This window comes from Phocoena sinus, chromosome 2 (assembly GCF_008692025.1).
Source record: "Phocoena sinus isolate mPhoSin1 chromosome 2, mPhoSin1.pri, whole genome shotgun sequence".
Classification (NCBI taxonomy): Eukaryota; Metazoa; Chordata; class Mammalia; order Artiodactyla; family Phocoenidae; genus Phocoena; species Phocoena sinus.
The window spans coordinates 51160797-51186584 of NC_045764.1; the positions used below are offsets into that span (position 1 = coordinate 51160797).

The following is a 25788-nucleotide window of genomic DNA, read 5'->3' on the forward strand; positions in this document are numbered from 1 at the left end:
TACAGGAGTTGGCAAACTATGGCCTGAGGGCTCAATCCCTTACTGACACTTGTTTTTGATAAATAAGGTTTATTGGAACACAGCCCTGCCCATTTGTTTATCTATTGTCTATGGCTGCTTTTGTGCTACCATGATAGAGTTGAGTAGTTAGACAGACATCACGTGCTTACAGAGCTAAAATATTTAATATCTTCACTTTAAAGAAAAAGTTGCTGAGTCCTGGTCCTGGCAGCTTCCTCAAGAAGGGCTCATGGGCTCAGTATCCTAAGTTTTCTGCATATTTAAAACTGTTTTTCTAAAGCCTTGATACTTGAAGGACAGTTTTGCTAGCTATAAAAACTTCAGTGCACATTCTTCTTCCCTGTCTTCTGTCCTGTATCAACACACCCTTACGATCACTGAGAACTGGGAGTCTGTGTGCCCTCGTGGAACCACAAGGAGTGGGTGGGGGATGGAAGGGAGGGAGAGCAGAGTGGGTGCCGGGTTCCGGGAGGAGCCCTACGACTGAACAGCACAGGTTTCTGTGGAGCTTCTGATCGCATGGCAGCCCCTACCATGGAGCCCTGACCAGAAGAGTCACATGCAGGAGGCTGACAACTCCACAGGCAAGCGCCTGCAGACAGACCCACCAGGGGCCACCCTAGACACAGATGGAGGAGATCTGGGTCTAGTGGCAGCCACCATGGTGACAGGCCATCAGCCTGCCTGTTTTTCCTGCTTCATCCACAGCGATATCATGGAGATCTGCTAAGTGTTCTGCCAACCTGACCCATGCCCAATAACCTGTCTGACAGGCACTGAGTGTTCTCATTAACGCCTTCTTTCTAAAGTGCACACAAACCATCCGTCTAAATTGTTGATTTGTCCTCCAGTTGTGCCAGGGATTGACAGCAGGCTGACGCTGCATTCCTCGGACTTGCCCATTTATCAGTTGGAAATTGAAACCCACCCTCAGATTTCTGGCTCTTCTTTCATCAGCCACAATTTCATAGAACCAATCGGCAGAGCCTTGGAGGTAACATCTGTAGAGTTCTGTAGCATCTTGGATTGAATTCTTCCTGGAATGGGTTTTGGACACTTCTGAAAAATCATGATGATGACAGTGATCATAAAAAGACATATTTAGCACTTACTGTGTGCAAGAGCTCTCCTAAGCAATTATTTCTATTAACTCATATAATTCTCATGACAGCCTTATGAGGTGGGTGCTATCTATGTCCCTGCTGTACAAAGGCTGATTGAGGTCCCCTCAGTGGCAACTGTGAAGCTGGGATGGGAACCCAGCAGCTGAGCCCTCATTCTTGAACTTGGATACAAACTGTTTCCTGGGGCCAGGCTCCACCTTCTCTGTACTGCTCCTGGCCGCCTGCTCTGGTTACTTTCTTTACCTGTCCCGGTTTTAATTCCATTCTCTCATGTTGAAAAGCAGCAGTGGGTTGGAGCCGGATTTTGGCCTTCCTTGGCTTATCTTCAAGCATTTCTTACTGTGCAAGGTTAATTTAATAAAAAACAAAAAGCTATCTTTGTAGACACTTTGTAAGTAGGGGCTCAGGCTTGCAGGCCTGTCTGCTTGTTGAGCTATCTGCTGAGGTTCCAAACTGTTTTCTACTGCCCTTGCCCTCTGCCCCTTTCTCTGGTGTTCTTGGGCCTTTACATCTGACTAATCCAGGGGCTGCCAGGTAGCCCCTGCTCTGCGTATGTCTCCCCCCTTTTGTGTTATTGGGTCTGTCCATGATTATGGCATCGGAATTAAATCTTCCAGAATTTCCCCTACCTGCTGAGCTGTGTTGACTTTCTTTAGCTACGGAATCAGAACTAGCTCTACTTTGACCTTTATTTAATTCTCTTTTCTAAAAGCAGAGGAGTCTGTGCTGAATCGTGCTCAGAGCTCCCTTTCCTTGCTGTGGCAAACTGCAGAATGATACAATCAGTCATAGCTTCCCAGGTTTTGGTCACTGTCCCCTACCAATGACTCCTCCTTCCTGGTTTGTAAGAATTAAAGTCAGAGTGATGAACATTTTCACAGCATCCTTTATCTTCTGAGAGAAGAGCAAATGGGGAGTGCTTTGTCTATAAACTTGGGCGACCAGCTGCCTGACCCCCCATCTCCATCTCCAGTCATGGGAGCCTCTGCTGTGTAATTCCTGGAGCCTCCTTGATAATCTCACCTGTATTTCACTTTGGTAGGGTCTCTGGCTTCAGCTGCCCTCCTCCCCTCAATGGTCTGGACTCCGGACCTTCTAGTCCTCCAGCCCCCAGAAGATAAGATAACTGATTACCTTTCCTTCCCAGATTAGCCACACACTTTGTCTACTGGAGGATTTTTGCATCTGCTGTCAAGTTCCAGTCACAGATCCAATTCACCAATCTTGATTGTTCTCATCATACTTCTTGAGTTAAAATTTCAAGTAACCTTTGTTACCATATGCCAGTGGCTCTCGGTATGGTACCTGAACCAGCATCATCGGAAGGCCTTGTTAGAAATGCAGGGTCTCAGATCCCTCCCTAGATCTGCTGAATCAGACACTCTGGGGGTGGGCCAGGCACTCTGTGGGTCAACAAGACCCCAGGGGGTTCTGGTGCAGGAGAACCACTGCGTGTGCTATTAGGATCATCACCTGAAAGCCCACGCTTGTTTCTGACTAGCTCTTGGAGCATGGTTGTCCCTTAGGTCAACATTTGACCTCCTTGACAACTCAGTGAGCAGGTGCACCTGAAAGTTTTTCCCTCCCTGCTCTCAAGATTTAGTGTCAAGCTCTCTCCAAGTGGCCAGGGAATGCTCCCTTCCAAGGAAGCAGATTAGGAGTCACAGAAAGGAAACATGTCTGAGCCATGTGCTTGGTGTGGGTCAGAGCACATTCATTACCTCTGTGGTGTTAATTTCTGCTCTGAACGCCATAAGGAGTTCCTCTTGGAAATTATGTACTTATATTTCACCAGGCTCCTTCCTTCAGTGGTATTTAAATTCAAATATAGGTTAGCAGGCAGAGGTGCTGGCAGAGGCCAGCATTTCACATCCAACCACATCAAGTAGGACCTCATCACTCTCACTCCCACTGCCTCTCCAGCCCGCTTTGTACTGAGCCACTGAGGGGACACATCTGTGAAGCACTCACTGAGCCATAACCCAACTTTGGGGTTTGAAGGATGCTGATACCTTTCATAATCCCTTTTCCTCTCCAAGTCCTACCCTCATCCTGCTGACAATATTATTTGAAGTCCACAAATACAGAGCTCAGAAATATTCATAAGGTTAGAAATGAACCACTCCAGACGGTTTCTGCTGTTTTACTTACCCTAAAATACATGTAAATTATATAAACTTGTTCTGACAAGGGAATGTTAGCATAAACTAGGACCTTCCCCCAAACCTTCATTACCTGGAAAACACCACCATGGGTTATTTAAATTGTGTAGTTATACACTGTATTAAAAGTCTGTGTGTGTGTGTGTGTGTGTGTGTGTGTGTGTGTGTATGTGGTGCCTTAAGAAATGATGGATAACACATAAATGCTGGGGTCCAACAGCTGGCTGATGTTTATCATTAATAGAGTTTTGGTAGCTTAGCAGGGATGATGGTTTTGGCTAGCATTCATCGAGTACTTACTCAGGACGGAGGAATTTTATAGGCATTACTTCACCTAATCGTCTCAAGATTTCTATGAGAGAGGTTCTAATTTCCCAGTTTATAGGTGGTAAGATCAGGTAACCTGTCCATGAGTTTGCCTGTAGCTAGTGGTGGCTCTGCAACGTGAACCCATGCTTGCCTCGACCGAGTCCATGACCTCAGTAACCCCCCATGTGAGGCCACCCCTGGGTAATATGGAGAGAGCATTTCACTCTTTTTCTGATTAGCTACCGAGCCTAACAAATTGTGTGCTTTGGTTCCTCCACATAATAAGGATATAATGCTCTTTTGTTCCCAACTTTGAAACAAATCTATTTAAATAAAGGCCATAGTAAAGCATGATGGGTGAAGGAAAGATTTAAGAGATTTCTGCAGGAACTGATGCTAAGAGAATGGAATGGGAAGGGCTACTGCGAGGGTTCAGGGTCAAGTCAAAGTCAAAGTCAGATCAAGATCAAGTCAACGTGGGCGGGGGCAGGACACAGCATGGATAAATCCACCATGACTGTGCTGAGGCAAGGTGAATGATTTTACCAGGGGGTCCCAAGCCAGCTTCTGACTTCCACCCTCTGTCAATGGAGCATCTGACCCCGCAGTGTGTAAACGCTCACGGCCCTGGAATGAAACCTCATTTTCAACACAATGCCACTGACCATGGATGTGAGCAATTCTGGGATGGCTGAGGCCCTTTCCCTCCACCGGTGCTAAACAATCCGTCCATCTGTTCAAATGACTCACCAGCCCTCCTAAACCCTGGATGCTACTGGGCACTGGAGAGACAGCAGCACACCCAAGTTTCCAGTGCCCACCTGGCACACGGCAGGTGCTCTACAAATGTTTGCTGAGTGAATGGGACACTGACAAGGTCCTTGCCCTTGTGAGGAAGAAAAAGAAGGCAAACAATAAACAAAGGGGTTGACACAGGTGTCCTGCCTGTACATGGCGCCCAGCCCAGGGGAATTCATTGTTCAGCCCCAGTGGGCACGTCGGAGGGTGTCAGAGGCTATGGGTTTGAACCCTGAATAGGCAGGTTTAGTTTCTTACCCAGAAAATCTTGGACTTATGCCATAGACGACCTCTCACCTGTCCCGTCCCTTTAACTTGTGCCACTGCTCCCTCGGGTCTGAGGGTCCCTCCAGCCTCTCTGAGCCCAACATCACCTGGCTGGGGGTCAAGAGGGAGTCATCATGGTTATTCACAGGAAGGCACCCCTACAAGCACAGCTCCCTGCACCCCAACACTCCACACACACACACAGGCCTCCTGGGAAGCCACCTTCACATTGAAACCCCTCATCTTAGACAGCAGAATTCCTGAATTTTAATTTCTTTTCCAGCATGGGTCCAGATAACACTGAGAATAAGCCAGAAAACTGAGCAGCTACAGCATTTAGCAAAATTGCTCTAATGTTTAATTTTAAAACCATGTGTTTCACTTCCAGATAAGGCAGCCACCACGGCTTCCCCTCAACCCCCCTCTGAGCCGAAGGCCACTACAATGCCATCTGCTGACTTCTCCAGTCCCATTTTAAGATATCTATTACAGGTGCCCTGGTCAAAAAGGGTTCTTTTTTATGCCATGGTAGAAGCAGTTTGTACTACTTTTAAAATGAGAATGGTGGTAGCAGAAAGTACGTAAGACTTAAAGTAGGAAAAACCTTGGTTTGAGTTCTACTTGCTATGGGTGTGACCTTGAGTAAGTTACTTAACAACCAACTGTCTCGACTTCTTCATCTGTAAGATAGGGTGATGACTCCAACTTCCAGCCCCTCTCCCTTCTCTCCTTACTGCTGACTAGGCAGGAACGGATACTGGCTCACTCCCACCCTGCCCTGGATTTCTGCCACCTCCATAATTTACATCTTAGCAAGAAGCACACAGGTCCCTCAGTTTTAAGAGTCTCTGTTTCTACAATAAATTCATTTTCAAATATTCTTTTGAGAGGAAAAAACATTTCTCTGGGATTTATAGGAACAAACTGAATTTGCAGTAGGAAGCAGAAGGACCAGTGAATAGAGCTTAACCAGCAGCTGATGAGATCACAACCTGGCGGCATTTCTTTTCAGCCATCACACCTGATCAGGTTACACTCCAGGAACTGGTACTTTTGTTGGTACAATTTTGGGGTTAAAATAACCAGGAGAAGCCTGGGTTTGGTAACAGTTGTACCACACCCAGGAACTGAGAGTTTGGAAAAAAACTCTCATGCTTTGAGAATCATATGGCTGCTGATGTTGAAAGTTCACATCCAAGAGTAACATTCCCGTCAGGCTGCCTTTCTCACCAGGACACAGGAATTTTCCAGTACAGTAGCCCTCCTGCTAATAGACTTGCCGGCACTCATCCTAGCTGGACAGCGTCCGCTGGATGGTCTTTCCTAGTCTTTGTTTGATCATGACGTCAGCATGTCTCTATGTGTTCAGGGTGGAGGACACGTCTGCTGGTTTTTACTGCCCAGTGTCGTCTTCTTTTTTCTGGTAACAACACCTCGGTTTTCCTTTGGGTGTCTACACCATGCTGCTGGAGAGCATAGGTGCCAAGCCAGGCCCATCAGACCTTCTCCATGTGGACTCTCAGTGGAGAAGCTCCTGGAGGGGAGGCAGTGTCTTGTCCACTGGAGGTGCCTCCGAGATCCCCTCCCCAATACGCTTTTCAGCATCTCTTCAATTTTGGGGAGCTACTCCATATCTTTTCTATATACTCTTTTATCTTTTTGGTACATTTTTAGATTCAGTTTCTGTTGCCTGGGATCAAAGAACCTCAGATGTTCTTGAGTCTAGCATTTGCTTTACCAAAGACAGAGCCCAGTGAGCTTTAGAAGTTGGTGGTCCCAGGGGCACCTCTTTCACATTTCCATGCTACAGCCAAGGCTTCAGAGCAGGTGGGAGGCTGGTGGAGCAGGAGTTCTGTTTGCAGCCATGTCCTTAATGAATCAGGTGGTCTCCTGCCTCCCACTACACTTGATCATCTTCAATGGGAGGAAGAGGTTGGTGGAATGTACTTTTCTGGTGCAGGTGTAGGGGCACCCTGAGCAGTTCACCTTGCAGGGTAGGGGCACGTTGAGCCTCCTGCTGGGAGCACCTGTCTCTAGAAGTTCTAGGAAGGGTGGTTTCTAAGATCAAAATTCTACTGGGGAAAAAGCACAATTCTCATAGTGATTCACAGGACATGGTGGCACATCAAAAGTGAATTGGTGAGGGACCATGCAGTCATAAGCCCCACACGGAACCAGCACTTCCTTTTCTGACATGACCATGGAGAACTCCCTCCCTCTAAGCTTGCTGTGGGCCCTACTGTGGCAAGAACAGATATTGCACCTTATTCTTGATCTTAGGGTAAGCATTCAGCCTTTTCACCATTAAGTATGATGCTAGCTATGGGTTTTTGTAGATACCCTTACCAGGTTTAAGAAGTTCTCTTCCAGTCCTGGCTTGTTGAGTGTTTTTATCATGAAAGGGTCATGTATTTTGTCAAAGTCTCTTTCTGCATCTACTGAAATGATCATTTTGTTTAAAAAAAAATATTTTATTGATAAAGTGTATTACTTAATTGATTGTTCAGATGATACACCAACCTTGCATTCCTGGGATAAGCCTTAATTGGTCATGGTGTATAATCCTTTCAATACGATGCTGGATTCAGTTTGCTTGAATTTTGTTGAAGACTTTTGCATCGATATTCATAAGAGATATTGGTTTGTAATATTCTTTTTTGTGATGTCTGTGTGTGGTTTCAGTATCAGAGTAGTACTGGCTTCACAGAATGTGTTGGAAAGTGTTCCCTCATATTCCACCTCTTGGGAAGAGTTTGTGAAAGATTGGTGTTAACTCTGCTTTAAATATTTGGTAGAGAGGGCAGAAAGCAGAAGGAAGAAGAACTACAATCCCGCAGCCTGTGGAACAAAAACCACATTCACAGAAAGACAGACAAGATGAAAAGGCAGAGGGCTATGTAACAGATGAAGAAACAAGATAAAACCTCAGAAAAACAACTAAATGAAATGGAGATAGACAATCTTCAAGAAAAAGAATTCACAATAATGATAGTGAAGATGATCCAGGACCTCAGAAAAAGAATGGAGGCAAAGATCGAGAAGATGCAAGAAATGTTTAACAAAGATCTAGAAGAATTACAGAACAAACAAACAGAGATCAATGATACAATAACTGAAATGAAAAATACACTGGAAGGAATCAATAGCAGAATAACTGAGGCAGAAGATAGGATCAGTGACCTGGAAGACAGAATGGTGGAATTCACTGCTGTGGAACAGAATAAAGAGAAAAGAATGAAAAGAAATGAAGACAGCCTAAGAGACCTCTGTGACAACATTAAATGTAACAACATTCACATTATAAGGGGTCCCAGAAGGAGAAGAGAGAGAGAAAGGACCCGAGAAAATATTTTAAGAGATTATAGTCGAAAACTTCCCTAACAGGGGAAAGGAATTATCCACCCAATTCCAGGAAGCGCAGACAGTCCCATACAGGATAAACCAAGGAGAAACATGCCGAGACACATAGTAATCAAACTGGCAAAAATTAAAGACAAAGAAAAATTATTGAAAGCAGCAAGGGAAAAACGACGAATAACACACAAGGGAACTCCCATAAGGCTAACAGCTGATTTCTCAGCAGAAACTCTACAAGCCAGAAGAGAGTGGCATGATATACTTAAAGTGATGAAAGGGAAGAACCTACAACCAAGATCACTCTACTCAGCAAGGATCTTATTCAGATTCGATGGAGAAATTAAAAGCTTTACAGACAAGCAAAAGCTAAGAGAATTCAGCACCACCAAACCAGCTCTACAACAAATGCTAAAGGAACTTCTCTAAGTGGGAAACACAAGAGAAGAAAAGGACCTACAAAAACAAACCCAAAACAATTAAGAAAATGGTAATAGGAACAGACACATCGATAATTACCTTAAACATGAATGGATTAAATGCTCCAATCAAAAGACAGAGGCTTGCTGAATGGATACAAAACACAAGACCCATGTATATGTTGTCTACAAGAGACCCACTTCAGACCTGGGGACACATACAGCCTGAAAGTGAGGGGATGGAAAAAGATATTCCATGCAAATGGAAATCAAAAGAAAGCTGGAGTAGCAACACTCATATCAGATAAAATAGACTTTAAAATAAAGAATGTTACAAGAGACAAGGAAGGATACTACGTAATGATCAAGGGATCAATCCAAGAAGAAGATATAACAAATATAAATATATATGCACCCAACATAGGAGCACCTCAATACATAAGGCAACTGCTAAGAGCTATAAAAGAGGAAATCGACAGTAACACAATAATAGTGGGGGACTTTAACACCTCACTTACACCAATGAACAAATAATCCACACAGAAAATTAATAAGGAAACAAAAGGTTTAAATGACACAATAGACCAGAAAGATTTAATTGATATTTATAAGACATTCCATCCAAAAACAGCAGATTACACTTTCTTCTCAAGTGCTCATGGAACATTCTCCAGGATAGATCACAACTTGGGTCACAAATTAAGCCTCAGTAAATTTAAGAAAATTGAAATCATATCAAGCATCTTTTCTGACCACAACGCTATGAGATTAGATATCAATAACAGGGAAGAAAACGTAAAAAAGACAAACACATGGAGGCTCAACAATACGTTACTAAAAAACCAAGAGATCACTGAATAAATCAAAGAGGAAATCAAAAAAGACCTAGAGACAAATGACAATGAAAACACGACGATCCAAAACCTATGGGATACAGCAAAAGAGTTCTAAGAGGGAATTTTATAGCTATACAAGCCTACCTCAAGAAACAAGAAAAATCTCAAATAAACAATCTAACCTTACACCTAAAGGAACTAGAGAAAGAAGAACAAACAAAACCAAAAGTTAGCAGAAGGAAAGAAATCATCAAGATCGGAGCAGAAATAAATGAAATAGAAACAAAGAAAACGATAGCAAAGATCAATAAAACTAAAAGCTGGTTCTTTGAGAAGAAAAACAAGATTGATAAACCATTAGCCAGACTCATCAAGAAAAAGAGGGAGAGGACTCAAACCAATAAAATTATAAATGAAAAAAGAGAAGTTACAACAGACACTGCAGAAATACAACACATCCTAGGGAGACAAAAGACCTGTATGCAGAAAACTATAAGACACTGATGAAAGAAATTAAAGATGATACCAACAGATGGAGAGATATACCATGTTCTTGGATTGGAAGAATCAATATTAGGAAAATGACTATACTACCCAAAGCAATCTACAGATTCAATGTAATCCCTATCAAATTACCAATGGCATTTTTTACAGAACTAGAACAAAAAATCTTAAAATTTGTATGGAGACACAAAAGACCCCAAATAGCCAAAGCAGTCTTGAGGGAAAAAAATGGAGCTGGAGGAATCAGACTCCCTGACTTCAGACTATACTACAAAGCTACAGTAATCAAGACAATATGGTACTGGCACAAAAACAAAAATATAGATCAATGGAACAGGATAGAAAGCCCAGAGATAAACCCACACACCTATGGTCAACTAATCTATGACAAAGGAGGCAAGGATATAAAATGGAGAAAAGACAGTCTTTTCAGTAAGTGGTGCTGGGAAAACTGGACAGCTACATGTAAAAGAATGAAATTAGAACACTCCCTAATGCCATACACAAAAATAAACTCAAATTGGATTAGAGACCTAAATCTAAGATTGGACACTATAAAACTCTTAGAGGAAAACATAGGAAGAACACTCTTTGACATAAATCACAGCAAGGTATTTTTTGATCTATCTCCTAGAGTAATGGAAATAAAACCAAAAATAAACAAATGGGACCTAATGAAACATAAAAGCATTTGCACAGCAAAAGAAACCATAAACAAGACGAAAAGACAACCCTCAGAATGCGAGAAAATATTTGCAAATGAATCATCAGACAAAGGATTAATCTCCAAAATATATAAACAGCTCATGCAGCTCAATATTAAAAAAGCAAACAACCCAATCCAAAAATGGGGGAAAGACCTACATAGACATATCTCCAAAGAAGAAATACAGATGGCCAAGAGGCACATGAGAAGCTGCTCAACATCACTAATTATTAGAGAAATGCAAATCAAAACTACAATGAGGTATCACCTCACACCGGTTAGAATGGGCATCATCAGAAAATCTACAAACAACAAATGCTGGAGAGGGTGTGGAGAAAAGGGAACCCTCTTGCACTGTTGGTGGGAATGTAAATTGATGCAGCCACTATGGAGAACAGTATGGAGGTTCCTTAAAGAACTAAAAATAGAATTACCATATGAACCAGCAATACCACTACTGGGCATATACCCTGAGAAAACCATAATTCAAAAAGACACATGCACCCCAATGTTCATTGCAGCACTATTTACAATAGCCAGGTCATGGAAGCAACCTAAATGCCCATCGACAGACGAATGGATAAAGAAGATGTGGTACATATATACAATGGAATATTACTCAGCAATACAAAGAACGAAATTGGGTCATTTGTAGAGACATGGATGCATCTAGAGACTATCATACAGAGTGAAGTAAGTCAGAAAGAGAAAAACAAATATCGTATATTAACGCATATATGTGGAACCTAGAAAATGGTACAGATGAACCAGTTTGCAGAGCAGAAATTGAGACACAGATGTAGAGAACAAATATATGGACACCAAAGGGGGAAAGTGGCGGCGGGTGGGGGTTGTGTTGTGATGAATTGGGAGATTGGGATTGACATGTATACACTGATGTGTATAAAACTGATGACTAGTAAGAAAATAAATACATAAATATTAAAGAAAATAATAAAAAAAAAAATAAATATTTGGTAGAATTCATAAGTGAAGACTTCTAGTCCTGGGCTCTTCCTTGTGGAAAATTTTTGATTAGTAATTTAATCTCTTTGCTTGTTATAGGTCTATTCTTTCTATTCTTTATTTAGTTTTGGTAGTTTGCATCTTTCTAGGAGCTTGTCCATTTCATGTTCATTATCTAATTTATTGATGTACAGTTCATTGGCATATAACTGTTCATAGTATTCCTTTACAATCTATTTTATTTCTGCAAGTTCTGTAGCAATGTCCCCTCTTTCATTTCTGACTTTAGCAATTTAAGTGTTCTCTCATTTTTTTCTTGTCAATTAAGCTAAATGTTTGTCAATTTTTTGTTCCCTTCATGTAATCAACTTTTGATTTCACTGACCTTTCTCTATTATTTTTCTATTCTCTATGTCATTAATTTTTGCTTTAATCTTTATTATTTCTTTCCTTCTGCTTGTTTTAGGTTTAATTTGCTGTTCTTTTCCAGTGTCTTAATGTGGAAGGTTAGTTATTGACTTGAAATTTTTATTTAATTTAATTTTATCTTATCGGCCACGCCATGTAGCATGCGGGATCTTAGTTCCTGGACCAGGGATCAAACCCGTGCCCCCCTGCAGCGGAAGCGTGGAGTCCTAACCATTGGACCACCAGGGATTCCTCATCTTTTTTAATACAGATGTTTACAGCTGTACATTTCTCCCTAAAGATTGCTTTAGCTGCATTCCCTAAACTTTGGCATGTTGCGACTTCATTTTCATTCATCTGAAAGTACTTTCTGAATTTTCTATGGTTTCTCTTTCACCCACTGGTCATTTAGGAAGTGTTTTGTTTAATTTTCATGAATTTGTGACTTTCCAAAACTTCTTTCTGTTCTTGAATTCTAATTGTATTTTTTCCTTTTCTGTAATTGTGACATAAAAATCAAATGTAAATATCGAGTGCTTAATAACTCGAAAAAGAGAAGGACCTCTTTTTTTTTTTTTTTTTTTTTTTTTTGTGGTATGCGGGCCTCTCACTGTTGTGGCCTCTCCCGTTGCGGAGCACAGGCTCCGGATGCACAGGCTCAGCGGCCATGGCTCACGGCCCGCCCCCACCCCGGACTGGGGCACGAACCCGTGTCCCCTGCATCGGCAGGCGGACTCTCAACCACTGCGCCACCAGGGAAGCCCAAGAGAGGGACCTCTTAATGGGCCCCAGGGTCCACAAGCAAAGCATTACTGAACGGGAGAATTTGGTTACCTGTGAAACTGGTATCTGGGAATTCTCTTGTCCTCTGTAATGATCAAAGGGAGGGATGTTCAAATGATCAAAGGGTTTAGGTATGGAGGAAAAGAAGAAAACAGAAGTTTTAAATTCAAGACAAGACTCTGAAATGCTTTCTTTCTCCATTTGGAATGTTTCCTACTTTAGAGAAACAAGTAAAGGCTTCAAAACTTTACTATTTAATTTAAATACAAGTGAGGTTCTAGAATTTGGGTAATATCTGAAAGAAGTTCTGGAATTCTTTCAACTAAATTTTTCCTCACCATTCACATACCACCTATTAGCCATATAATAGATCACTAATGCTATTCATTTTTCCCCTCAGGCACTTTTTCTTTATTTCACATGGACTGTGGGGCACCCCTTATCCCAAACCTCTGGCCACAGGTCCAAGTATCTGGAGAGTGGGCCGAGCCTGAGAGATGGGAGCCCCACTCTAGAGATTCCTAGGCTCTTACTGCTGACCTGTGGGGACATACAACCCTAGGCCTTGCCCTCCCTACTGGTGAGCAGTCCTGAGTTGCAGGCTCCTGTTCTGAAACATGGGGCAGGCAGCGCCACCGGCGGCCTCCTCCAGACTCCCACATTCAAGGCATGGTGAACAGAGGGGTGACAATTAGATTTACCTATTTTATTTTAGAGGAAAGCAGGAAAGAAAAGCTTTAAGTTTCATACCAGCTAGAAATGGATTAAACAATGGTATCTTTTCAGATTTTGGCAGTCCCTTAAGAGCCATGTGTTACAGGCTTCATTCTTAAGTCAGGAGCACATACACACACAGACCATGCTTTCATAAAAACATGAGGGATTCCATTTGGTTTTAACCTAAAATAAGGCAAACTGAGCAAAATTGAGCAAAGAGGACAAATTTAAAATCCAAATACACTTCCTTGCAGACAACTGTTCAATTCAATTGCCAGTAAGATATTGAATATTCTTTTTTGAATCACCCTAATTCAATGTACAGTACCGTATATACTGCCTAGGAAGAAGTTCAAATCATAAATATGACAAGGAAATATCTAATAGCTCAGAATGGCCTTTTCAAGTAGCCAATAAGCTCTAAAAGACTGCAAAATATTAAATCTGGTGAAGCATGAGCTATATGTTCCAGAATGAGCCCATCTCCCTGTCATAGTCCCCCTCCTTGCTCCAGGACAACCTGGAACTGGGTCTTAAGGAGCTAGCACACAGGGCTACTCTCTGGATGCCAGATGATGGCAGGGCCACTTCCCTGCAGACAGTAGTCAGCAAGGTGAAGGCTGCTGGCCATAGTCATGACAGCTGAGCTGATCTGTGATTTCTTCCTCTCCTGCCAATGTCAGGTCCAGGTTTGTCGATATGTTTGTGTTGCTGTACAAGATGCTGGAGAGAGGCCATCTGCCCTGTGTGTCAGATTCCAGACTCCACATGGTTATGGCAGGGTTTGAGAGAAGTATCCACAGAGTGAGGGGCAGGATTAGAATAAAGAGGTGTTAATGGTGTGAATTGGGAAGGTAAAGGAAACTGTCGGGAACTCAGTGGAAAAAGAGGGCTGAAGAAAATTAAAGGGGGAATCAGGGGAAATAAAGAAAAACAAGGGAAAAAGACAACCATCTCTGTTTGCTTAAAGGTCAAAGAGTAAAAATAGTATAGAAAGGCTCCTTCACCTTGCCAGGTTCAACAGCGTGCTGCATTTTGGATTTTTAAATAAAGTTCACACCATTGGGTTCTGGGCTCTTCTTCCAGCTGACAGGCTCTGTCTTCCAATCATGTCCACCCCCAACCCCCTGAAGCACCCATTTTTTCTCCAGACCCCACACTTCTCCAAACCCCACCCCCTGACCCAAGTTCAGTTTCCACTTATGGATTACATCTCTCTCTGATTGTCTAGCACTCATTTTCTCAGATCAATCTCTTTACTCTTTTTCACTTACTAGCCTAAATCCATATTACTCTATAGTTTTAAGAAAGATTCATGACAACTAGATCATGCTATTCAGTAACTCAAGTTTTACTGTCCAAATATGTTTGTGTGTGTGTATATATATATATAATATCTGTACATAATATATATATACACATATATGTATATTGTGTATGTATGTATGTGTATATAAATAAATAAAACTGGCATTTGCAAGAGCTTTAAAATCTATCAGATTGCCCGTTTCTTTAGCCAAACAATAAAGTCTTTGATGAGTCATGACACTTCACTTCCATGTGTCTACTTTAAGAAACAGTTACAAAGTTAGATGGTTCAAAATAAACAAATAAACCAACAAATAAAACCAGACTAGAGTAGGCATCCAGGCATTTCTTTTCTAGGCTCTGAGGCAAATTCCAGGTGCTGTCTTCTCTTTTATCAATTTTATTTTCTCCTCTGCTTTTGGAAATTCCATTCATTCTTTAAGTCTGATCGACATGATTTTACAGAGTTGGGAAGGGGATGAAAGGGGGTGGGACAGAAAGGAGAGTGGTGGAAGGGAGAAACCTAGTATTTATCAAGTTACCTGAGAGTAAAGACCTTGCCTGTCTTTCTCACCTCTAAATACCTTGGTACCGAACAAGATCTAGTTAATGAGAAGATGCTCAATAAACATGTTTTGAATAAATGAAATTACTGACTCTGTACTGTGTGCTGAGGGCCATGCTGGATGGTTTTAAAAACAGTACTGAATGATTGGTCAATAAAAAGTAACTCAGTATAACAATGTGCCCTCCTTTGTGTAATAAGAGAATGCATTCCCTGAGGTGGTACCTTCAGAGCTTGGGCTCATGCTGAGGCTGTGATCCCAACATCTCAGTGGGCAAAACCATGGTAGATAATAACTTAAGGCAGTGCCAGCAAACTATCACTCATGCGCCGAGTCTGGCTTGCAGATTGTACAGCCCAGGAGCTAAGAATGGTTTTTATATGTTTAAAAGGATTATAAAACAAAACGAAAAATAGACAGCAGAGATCGAATATGGCCTACAAAGCAAAAATATTTCCTATCTAGCCCTTTACAGTAAAAGTTTGCTGACCCTTGTTCTAAGGAGACATTAAGAATGTGCTTCCGAAGTTAGTTTTAATCTAAAGTGTCTTTGGCTTGAACTTGTATTCAAACATGGCGAGACTGCAGGCCTGGGCTCTGTGAGCACTCTGGAGTCATACACACAAGCTCGACGTTCTTTGTCCAAGCTTAGAGAAGCTCCATGGCACCAACGTGTAGAGTCTGCACCTTTGTTAACTCTTGCTTGTTCATGTGACTCTTCTGTAGGTGTTTTTCTACATGATTTTCTGGTTAGTTTTGCAGTGCAACAAAGTCTTCTCCTAGAAAATCTATGGGTGTTTCTAAGGTGTTTCATCAACCCACTTAGTGTAATGATTAGAGAGCTTTGTTATGGAGCTTTGAATTCATCTGGCTCTAGCTGAAGTACTCAGGATGGGACCTCTCTTCCGTCTTTTATTAACTCTGGGTAATTTTTGGTTGTTTTTAATTCATTGATGATTTTCTGGTCCATTCTTCCTCTCCTCTCCTTCTGTGATTCCAATTATACTTATTTAAAATGGTTGATATTTTCCCACAGGTAAATTATCAACAATCTTTTCTTTCCATTTTCCAGATTGGATAATTTCTATTGTTAGACCCATCAAGTGATTTTTTCAAAATTTCAGATACTGTATTTTCTAGTCCTAAAATTTGGTTCTTGTTTAGTGTCTCCTTTTTGCTGCTAAGATTTCATATGTGTTCATTGATTATGATCATACTTTTCCTTATGTCTTTGAGCATAAGTACAATAGCTGCTTTGAAATTCTTGTCTGCTAATACCAACATACATGTCATTTTGGAGTCAGTTTCCATTAATTGCCTTCTCTCATGACTATGGGTCACATTTTTCTGTTTTCTTGTATGTCTAGTAATTTTGAATTGTATCCTGAACATTGTACATGTTATGTTAATCTATAGCAGTGCTGTTCAATAGAAATAAAACATGAGCCACATATGTAATTTTAATTTTCTACTATCCATATTTAAAAAGTAAAAGAAACAGGTGACTTTAACATATTAATAAATTTTAATAATATATTGTATTTGACCCAATGTATTCAAAATGTAATTATTTCAACATGTAATCAATATTAAAAATTATTAAGATATTTTACAATATCTTTCTATATTAAATCTTTGAAGTCTGGTATGTATTTTACATTTATAACACATCTTGATTTGGACTAGCTAGTGGCTACCGTATTGATCAGCACAGCTCTAGAGTATCATTCTAGGAGAATACTGAGGTTTGGTCCAATACGAGCTACTCCATCATTATGGGAAGCAGAATCATTGACTGCCAGTTTTTAAACTTTATTCCTTGGTGTTTCACAGAGGTCCTGTGGGCCTACTGTGAGATGAGGGGAAGGCCGAGTACACTGGGCTACTCTTCCCCATTATATATACATCTCAGTTCAATCAGAGCAACTCTGATTTCATGTTTCATATATTTCATTTCTGTGCATAACTTAAAAATATTTTGATACTAAAACAATATAAAAACATAAATGACTATAAAATATGATTCTTGAATGGGTTCCTAGGAACTTTCTTGCTCAATCATGCCCTTGAACCCATGCTGACCTCTCCTCTTCTACAGTCACTTATTCTCCTTTCTAATCATATCACAAGAGCCAGCTGTCTCTGCTTTCAGGAAAAGCGACTGTGGTTTGTCTGCTATTTAAGTCTTCATGCTTGCAAGTCCTTCCTTCTTTGGCCCCACATGTGTGTGATTGATTGACTGATGGATAGATTGATCAATCAACTGATAGGTTTGCTGGACGGCTGTTCACACCCAGCATGCTCAGGACTTGCAGAAGTGAGCTGTTCCTCATGGCCATCAGCATTAGGGTAGGATTTCATTCTTAATTTAAAAGGACCACATAAAATCAATGAAACAAGTCTCACCTCACTTTCCTTCCTGTCTTCCCACTTTCATTCATACACATTTTACCAGTTTGACAAAGAAAAGAGGGTCAGCATGAAAACTAAATGCTTTGTGAAACCTTTTCACCAGGCAAGTGGTACGGATCAAGCTTAAGAAACCCAAAAAACTGCCAGGTTAAAAGTCCAGCCTCCTTACAAAAGCTAAACATGCCTAACCTGATGCCCAGAACCACAAGACAAAATCCATGCGCCTCAACCCAGGGCAGAACGGGAGGCCAGTGATATTACATAATATAACAGAGTCAGATGCAAAGACCCACTAAAGTGGAAATAAGGAGGCTTAACTGGTGAACACATTTCACACAATTCTTCTCAGCTGACAACTCAAGAGAATTCACTTCAGAGCACACAAGTACATGGCCATGAAAGCTAGGGTTGGAAACAGAAGTTCTGATGGATCCCAAACAACAAATAACTTACTGACATTAATTTCAGCCACTGAAATAGACCAATCACAAACACTAACTTATGTACACCTACTCACGGGTGTTCATACTATGACACTGATTTCCTTTTTCTCCAAGACACGGTAATTTGCAGGAGTTGACATGTACCAGTTGAAAGTGTGCGGGATGGCTATTTCTTTTTTCACGAGATGGTCTTAATGGCCCCCTATGAGATGCCTTCCAGTGAGCACTGTACATTTCTATCAAAGTTCTGGTTTAGCCAGAAATTCAGTATTTTGAGCAAGCAGAAATCACTCAGCAACAACAATGGAACACAGACCAAGACTGTGGTATTAACTGTGCATCACCATCTCCCATTCATGGGTGTTGCTGTTTTACCCTGGAGGGTCCAAGCTTGAGAACACAGCTCCTTACCGTGACTGGCATGGGTGCAAGTTGCACCTTCGGATCTGGGGCTCCGGACGGCTGGCTTGAGGGCAGTCACTGTCGTTCACCAGAGTCGTGGTCTTGTTAACAATCCGTGTGCAGGACACGATGGTTCTGCGTTCCCCTGGAAACCAAACCACACAGAACGGAGAGGTCGTGGTACACACACCTGGTAAGGCCATTCATTCACCTTATGGAGGAGTGTTCCGGTGCATCTTTTGATCAGTTTGTCATTTAAAGTGACTATTGTAATGCCTTGTTGTTTGTCAGAGAGGGAGAACCATAATCTTTGGGATGAGGGTGTGTAAGACATGGCAGGGGCAGCATGGGGCAGGAGAAAGATTCTAGAACAGGATCAGAAAGAAGCAACACTTTAGATCAGCCATGTCCTTGGAAAGCTTGGGGTTCACTGAGGTCAAAGTTGTGATTTGGGTCTTTAATTTCCAACAAAGATTGCCAATCTCTATCTGTTCATTTGATGCTTAAAGTCTATAGGGATCTGGTCTTGATTAAACAACTGTATATCAGCCCTCACCAGAGATGATGGCTACTTATTACAGAACTCCTACTTGCTGGAGAGAAGTGAGAAACAGGAAGGCTAGTCTGAAGGACACAGACCCAACCTGAGAATTTGTCTCTCCATCAACTGCCGCTCGTGCCTAAGCCTCACGTGCTCTTGGGAAGCTTCACTAACCGGTCACCCCAGCTGGATGTAGTCATTCTTTTGGGTGTTCCCAAAGCACCCTGCACACTAGTTGACCATGACTTTGTTAGGAGTGGGGGCGAATGATTGGGAGCTAGAAGGGCGGCCTTTGGAGCCAGGCTGTCTGGGTTCAGACTTGGCTTACTCACTAGCACAGTGAGCACAGGATTGCTACTTAGCCCTCACGTTTCTGTGCCTTTGTTTCCTCCACTGGACTCACTCGCTTAACTTCCCTATGCCTTAGGATGCTTTAGGGATGGTTAAAATGAATTGATACATATAAAATGCTTAGAACAGAACCTGGCAGGGGTTAACACTTCATGTTAGCTATATTCCTATTGTTATTATTTGGGAAGTGTCATAATAAAAGATTAACAGGAAGTCAAGCACGACTATATGGATCCCACACTCCTAAATCAATCTGTCTCCTGGGGAATTTGTCATGAAGAAATGACTCAAAATTATGGAGCCCTCAACTTGTGTAAGCATAGAAAGCACGGAGCTGCCTCAAGCCAGATTTCTGTTTGGACTGCAGGTCAGGGAGCTGGAAGTCAGGGAGCCATAAAAGGATGCCAGTAGCGACAGCAGCAGAACAGTACCCCCTTGCCCCCCAGCCAACGGAGCCTGCTAACTCTTCTATTTGGGCCACACTTACTTTGTAGCAAGCTGCCCCAGTGGAAAAGGTCGGTGCTATCAGCTCCGCAGGACTGAGTGTCGGTGAGGCCATGCCCAGGTCCCACCTGCCAGCCCACCCTCTGGGTTGGCATTCCGGAATCCAGGTCAACCTTCTGTTCTAACTCTGTGTCCATCAAAATTCACCCATCCTGCATCCATCCCCCATCACTCCCCTGTGTGTCCCGTCAGGGTGATAGAGTACGCTGTACTAAGGGGGCTGCTCGCTAAGAGTTCAGAATGCTTCCAACCGCTCCTCCTAAACAACACAGTAATGACTACGATGCCTTCTGTTCATATTGATTTTTGCAGTATTTGAGTCTCCTCCCTGCAGTGGGCATGAGGGCTGATCAGTATAGACAGAGTAAATCATCTGCTAATATATGGAGGCAAATCATGAAGCCAGGACTCAGGCTCTGAACGTTTCACTGGAGTTGGAGGACTTTTTCTTTCCATTGTATTACTGTTGGTCCCATTGGTTTCCCTGTATTTCCATTGGCCACTGGGGCAAAAAGGAAAGGGTATTTGAGGGTCAGAAACATCTTCCAGTGCCCCTCTACCAAACAGCAACAGATAGAAGTCTGTTCTGTTCATTCCCAGGGTCACCTGTCACACTTGTGACACAACCATTCATCGGCCAAACCTCCACTCGGATCAGCATCCGAGGGCCCCATGCCATAGGCAAAGCTGGGCACAACTCCGGCATGGAGGAGTTTGGAAGACTCTGCCCAAGTGTTCTGCAGAGAGATTTGCAGTGGGATGTGGTTACATTCCATGGAAATACAGGTTATGTGGCCAGCCTTTCCAAGGCTCTGTGCACCTGCCACGGAGTGCCCTGAATTCACTTCTCTGTTTGACAAAAACCCACACCCCATGAGCCCATGACCCTACTGCTCACCTCCTCCGCACTGCACACTGCAACCTTCCCAGCTGCTGTGGGTCCAGATGAACAAGGAGTCCTGTGGTTTTTCTGGTTCACTTTGATTTTCAGCAGTGTAGTTTACGGGAATGGTGTATTCGTAATGAATTCCATAGTTTTGGTCATGAAATAACAACACCTGGATCAGCAGCAAAATAAAAGACCATTTTGAAATAAAGCGAAAGCTCCCAGGATTGCTGAACTTGCAAGCCAAGCCGTGCTGTGGCTGTCTCCCTACCAGGGGTAACCTGTTCTTTTCAGGGTTTCAAAACAGGTTCATTCCAGGGGCACACCTTTATTTCAGTCTTGGGTTCCCTAGATACTCCAATTCAGGGCAGGGGCCTATGTAAACCATCGGCAGGGAGTTCTACTCTTTTCCACTGGAGAGAGGACTGGTTTAGAAGAGGGATTGGGGATTAGCAAACCTGTGGGCTCTAACTGCACTTTACATGGAGAGCTGCTCCAGGCAGAGCAAAGTACCCGTTCCCACAGTCACCCACGAAGCTGCCCTTACAGGGAGAAAGACACAAATATACTGCTTTTCTTAAACAGGCATCTGAACAAGTAGGGTTACTCTACTTTGAAAATGAACACCACTCTTCACACCCCGAGCACCAGTCACTGCTATGTGTAAGGCAGGCTCAAGAGTAGACACAGCCCCCTGCAGGGGAATCTTGGGGATGCCTGTCAAGGATGTAGGAGCCTTCCTGCTGCCCATGGGAGCTAGGATGATGATGATGTCCACGGGGTGGCACAGCCTGGCGCAGGGCTTAAAGCTGGGAGGGGAGGGGAGCCATCATCGTGCAGCTTGGGGACCCCTGGTTCTGCAATCCTGGTAAGTGGGAACTGGAAGGGCCTGCTCTTTGTTTGGTAATGCATGTTTCTAGCCCTGTAGAGAGAGAGGTGCTCTACTGGCTTTATTTCACTACGTGTACATAATGGTGCAAAAGAAGCACTCTTGTGGGAGCTTCAAGTGGCCTGGCTGTGGGTGGTATGTCCTCAGGCTACGCTTGGAACCAGGGGGCAGTCCTGGGTCTAAGCAGCTAGCAACTTCACTTCCAGCTCGGGGTCTGGGAGAGCCGGCCCGCAGGAGCTGGAGGCAGAGGGTGCTCCACCTGACCTGGGGAGGCCAGGTGGACGGTGTGCTGGACAACAGGAGCCGTCCTCCCTCCCAAGCATCTCCCAGCCCTCCAAGGGCTGCAGTTGCAGGCGGGGTGGGGTGGGGTGCTAAGAGCAGCCCAAACTGAATAAACATCCACTTCTCCAAGAAAGAGACTTGCAGTAATGCATTTGGAAAAATGCCTCCAGTTTAAAAAAAAAAAAAAGGCTTTAAAAGAGATCTTTATTATCTCAGTATGGGAATAAGACTGGTGAATTGAGAATCCATATGAAACCAATTTCATGCAATTTTGTAGCCACGTATAATTTGTATGCGTGTGCATAATTGCTTTCAAATGCAGGTCCCCGTGGCTCTACGGGCACTCCTGACTCTGCAAGCAATGTGCACACCTCAGTTAGTGGACAATGGATTTTCCTTCAGAGGCAGATGGGCTCCTCTCGTTTCTAGGTTTAAAAACTGGTAGTAACAATTATATTTCAAGAGAGAAAAGTGATTAATGTTCAAGAGGGCAGGAACTTCAGCTGTGGTAGTTATTGCTTTCCCAGAGTTTTGTTTATTATGGCCTGAATGAATCCAGGCTGTGCATTTGCTTTAATGGGCTGACGATTCACTCACAGTTTATGAAAGCTTTTGGGAAACAAAGGAAATAGGCCCATCTTGGTGTTTGCTAGAAAAGCAAATTCACATGCTAAAGGTGATGCTGCTATCTTGGGTTTTATCTTGTCTTTTACTTTCTCTTTTAGTCCCTCTGAATGACTGCTTTTAACTCAGGACAGGAGGATTTGTTCCAATGACTTAGATTAGGAAACAATCTAATCACAGAGAAATGATTTAGGTACCGGTTCTTAGGTCCCAGAAATCAACTTGCAAGTATATACCTGCAGTAGATTTAGTGTGTGGAGTGTTGCACTGATAGATTTCTGGACAGTTTATGTCATCTGTGGAAACTGGCTCTCCTTACTCTTATCAGAAATTGTAACAGGGTTAGGGCCATTGTGGGTGACATCTCTGCTCACACGTAGAGCTGGTCTCCTCAGGAGAGTTCCTGGGAAGTGGCCTGGGAATCTCTTGGGTGTCACCTAATCTTGAACAGCTGCAGGTTGCCAGTGACCACAAATTAATGGGGAGATAAGAACTTCCAAGTAGAGACTTTGGCAGGCATGGAGGACAAAATGTGCTTTGATTGCAGACACACAAGCTGTCACAACTCCCATTCTTTGGAAAGAGACATAGATTCAATAATTACAAGCTATCAAAAGTTAGTCACGAGAAGTCCTAAACCCTGAGAAGGCAACGGTGGCATTCCTGTCCCTGGAGATCTTTCATATTCTTAAAAGGCAGCATAACCGGATGTTTCAGTGGTTTGCATGGGGTCCTCCCTGAGACAACACACAAGACCAGAGTGCCCTGATCTGGCCTGATTGCACGATTTCTCGAGACCACCTGGGGAGTGAATAGGCCTGTAGAATCTGGTTCTCCCTCGATTCCTGAATCCTTGTTGCAAGCAGAGTCTGGAAAACCTGAGTGGTATTGGTTTGGAAACAGTGTCAACAGTTCATTTCCAAAAGGTAGTTTCCGATGTGGATATACAAACTATGGGGCAAATCTAAGCCATCTGATATTAAAACATAGACTGTGGGGCTTCCCTGGTGGTGCAGTGGTTGGGGGCCGCCTGCCGATGCAGGGGGCACGGGTTCGTGCCCTGGTCCAGGAGGATCCCACGTGCCGCGGAGAGGCTGGGCCCGTGGGCCATGGCCGCTGGGCCTGTGCGTCTGGAGCCTGTGCTCCGCAACGGGAGAGGCCGCAGTGGTGAGAGGCCCGCGTACTGCAAAAAAAACCCCAAAAACATAGACTGTGAGTGGGGCTGTCTGCTTAATAATGTCAAGTCTCCCTGGCAGCCACATGGCTAAGCATTTCCTTCCTGGAGGTGGTTCCTTTTGGAAAAGATGGGAGTTCTGCCAGTAAAGAGCTAGGGCAAAATTTTGAGAGGGCAGAATTTTGAAGCATGTGGCAAAGGGATTAGATAAGAAAAGACCAAGAGAGAGACTTGAGCAGCAGGTGGCCAGGCAAACCACCAGGAACCAGGTGTACCTCCTGCCCACAGGGTCTCAGGGAACAAGTCAACTGGTAGACCTCTTGGAGCCGGCGGTCTCAAGACAAATGCAAAAGCATGGCAAATTACCATCAAATGCAGAGGCATTTTGGTTGGTCCCTTGGCGGAAATTTTCTCCCACAGGCCCCTTCTAACATAGCGGACGGTCGTGCCTGCAATCTGGAACTCTCCGGGGAGCTCTATCTTCCAGTCACTGTTGATGGATCTCTTGCTGGAGTCTTTGAGAGCTAGAAAGAAAATGGAACACCATGGAATCGGGGGAGTCAGTCTGTCTTTGAAGGGAGTCAGGGTGTCCTGAGCAGTGGGTTAGAGGTCTCACTCTCTACCTCCACAGGGGAGAAGAGGGAGGCCTGCAGTGAGAGAAAGGGAGCTTTCTTTGAGAACAGAAGCCTGGCTCACAGGTAGAGAACAGCTCCTGACCCCAGGACCCTCTGAGAGAGAGCTGTCGTGACTCCTGCACCTCTTGAGCATGGGCCGCTGTCTCAGAATCAGCTCACTCCGCGGGGGGTGCGGGGAGGAGCGCCAGAGAATGGAGACAGCCACAGCCCAATCACATTTCACGAGATTTACAGAGTAGGGGGTTTTCCACCGGATGAACAGATTCTATTTTAACGTGTCCAAGGCTATAAAACAGGATTTGTAGCTTTAGCAAAATTCATCCTTCATTTTACTCTTACCCACCTGGGGCTTTTTAGAGGACAGACTAACTCCAATGCCCCTCAAGGATTTGATAGCCCTGGATTAGTAAAGCAGATGCTCCTTCAAGAAACAAGTGTCATTCTACCAAACACGAGCGTCTGGAAGCCTGAGCTGCCTACAGGCGTGGCAGTAACAGTGAGCTGATGTCTTGTGGGTGGTGGGGGCCCTCCCACCCTCAGCTTTGTGGCCTTTGCTGGGTTCACATTTTGCTCTCTCACACTCCGTACAAAGTGTGTTGGAACTGACAAGGAATCGACATCTTGCTGATTGACCATAGCAAAGATTTGGTTTTCCACACAAGCTATTATTATCTGAGTGCTCACCAGTGACTTTCTTTGTTGTTTCCTCACTTAGGTTTTAGAGTCATGTGGTTCTCATGAGGGAGCATTCTGCAGTGAAATTCTGTTTTTTTGTGCTGTTTTGTTATTTAGGAAAGAAAGAAATAACTAGAACCTACTCTGGCATTTTGGAGGAGGTGGCAAATGAAAATGGGTGACAGTAAGTCTTCATGTCACTCAAAAAATAAAACTTTCCGTGCACCCCAAGTCCAATGCCATGCTCTCTGCCAGTGCAGCTAGAGTCCCCTGAGAACCAGATGCTCTCAATCACCTTGGGACCCTGCTCAACCCACAATCAGTGAAATCAGGTTCTATCCCATTCCCTACTCTCTGCTTATGAGGCCAGAAATATTAATAAAATGCCCACATTTAATACCAATTTTGGATAATGAGACTTGAAACCCAAAAGTGGTTTCGGTTAACCCTGAGTCCACGAGCCCCTGGCTGGGTTAGGACCTGGTGGGTCGAGTCCTGGTCAGGCCACAAGCAGCTGGGGGATGCTGGCCTCCACTTCCTCGTCTGCAGGACACAATGGTCCCAGCAGGCTCACCTGGCCAGTAAGGGGGAGGTGCATGCTCAGGACTCTGTGCTTACAGGAACCGCCAAGAGAAACCGAGGGACCTGGGAAGGGCTGCTTTCCAGCAGGATGGCTTCCAGGAGGGATTTCATACTCAGGGTGGCTGCCCAGTGAGTGGCTG

The 25788-nt window shown here is 43.5% G+C and overlaps 1 protein-coding gene across 1 annotated transcript in view; it reads right to left on the minus strand.

Moving 5' to 3' along the window:
- The window catches only part of ADAMTS17 (ADAM metallopeptidase with thrombospondin type 1 motif 17), a 351240-nt gene that overhangs the window by 48855 nt on the left and 276597 nt on the right, over window positions 1-25788 (minus strand). The window contains 3 exon segments of the mRNA XM_032623836.1: window positions 18515-18650; window positions 20800-20959; window positions 24123-24280. Coding sequence (XP_032479727.1) covers window positions 18515-18650; window positions 20800-20959; window positions 24123-24280 — 454 coding nt within the window.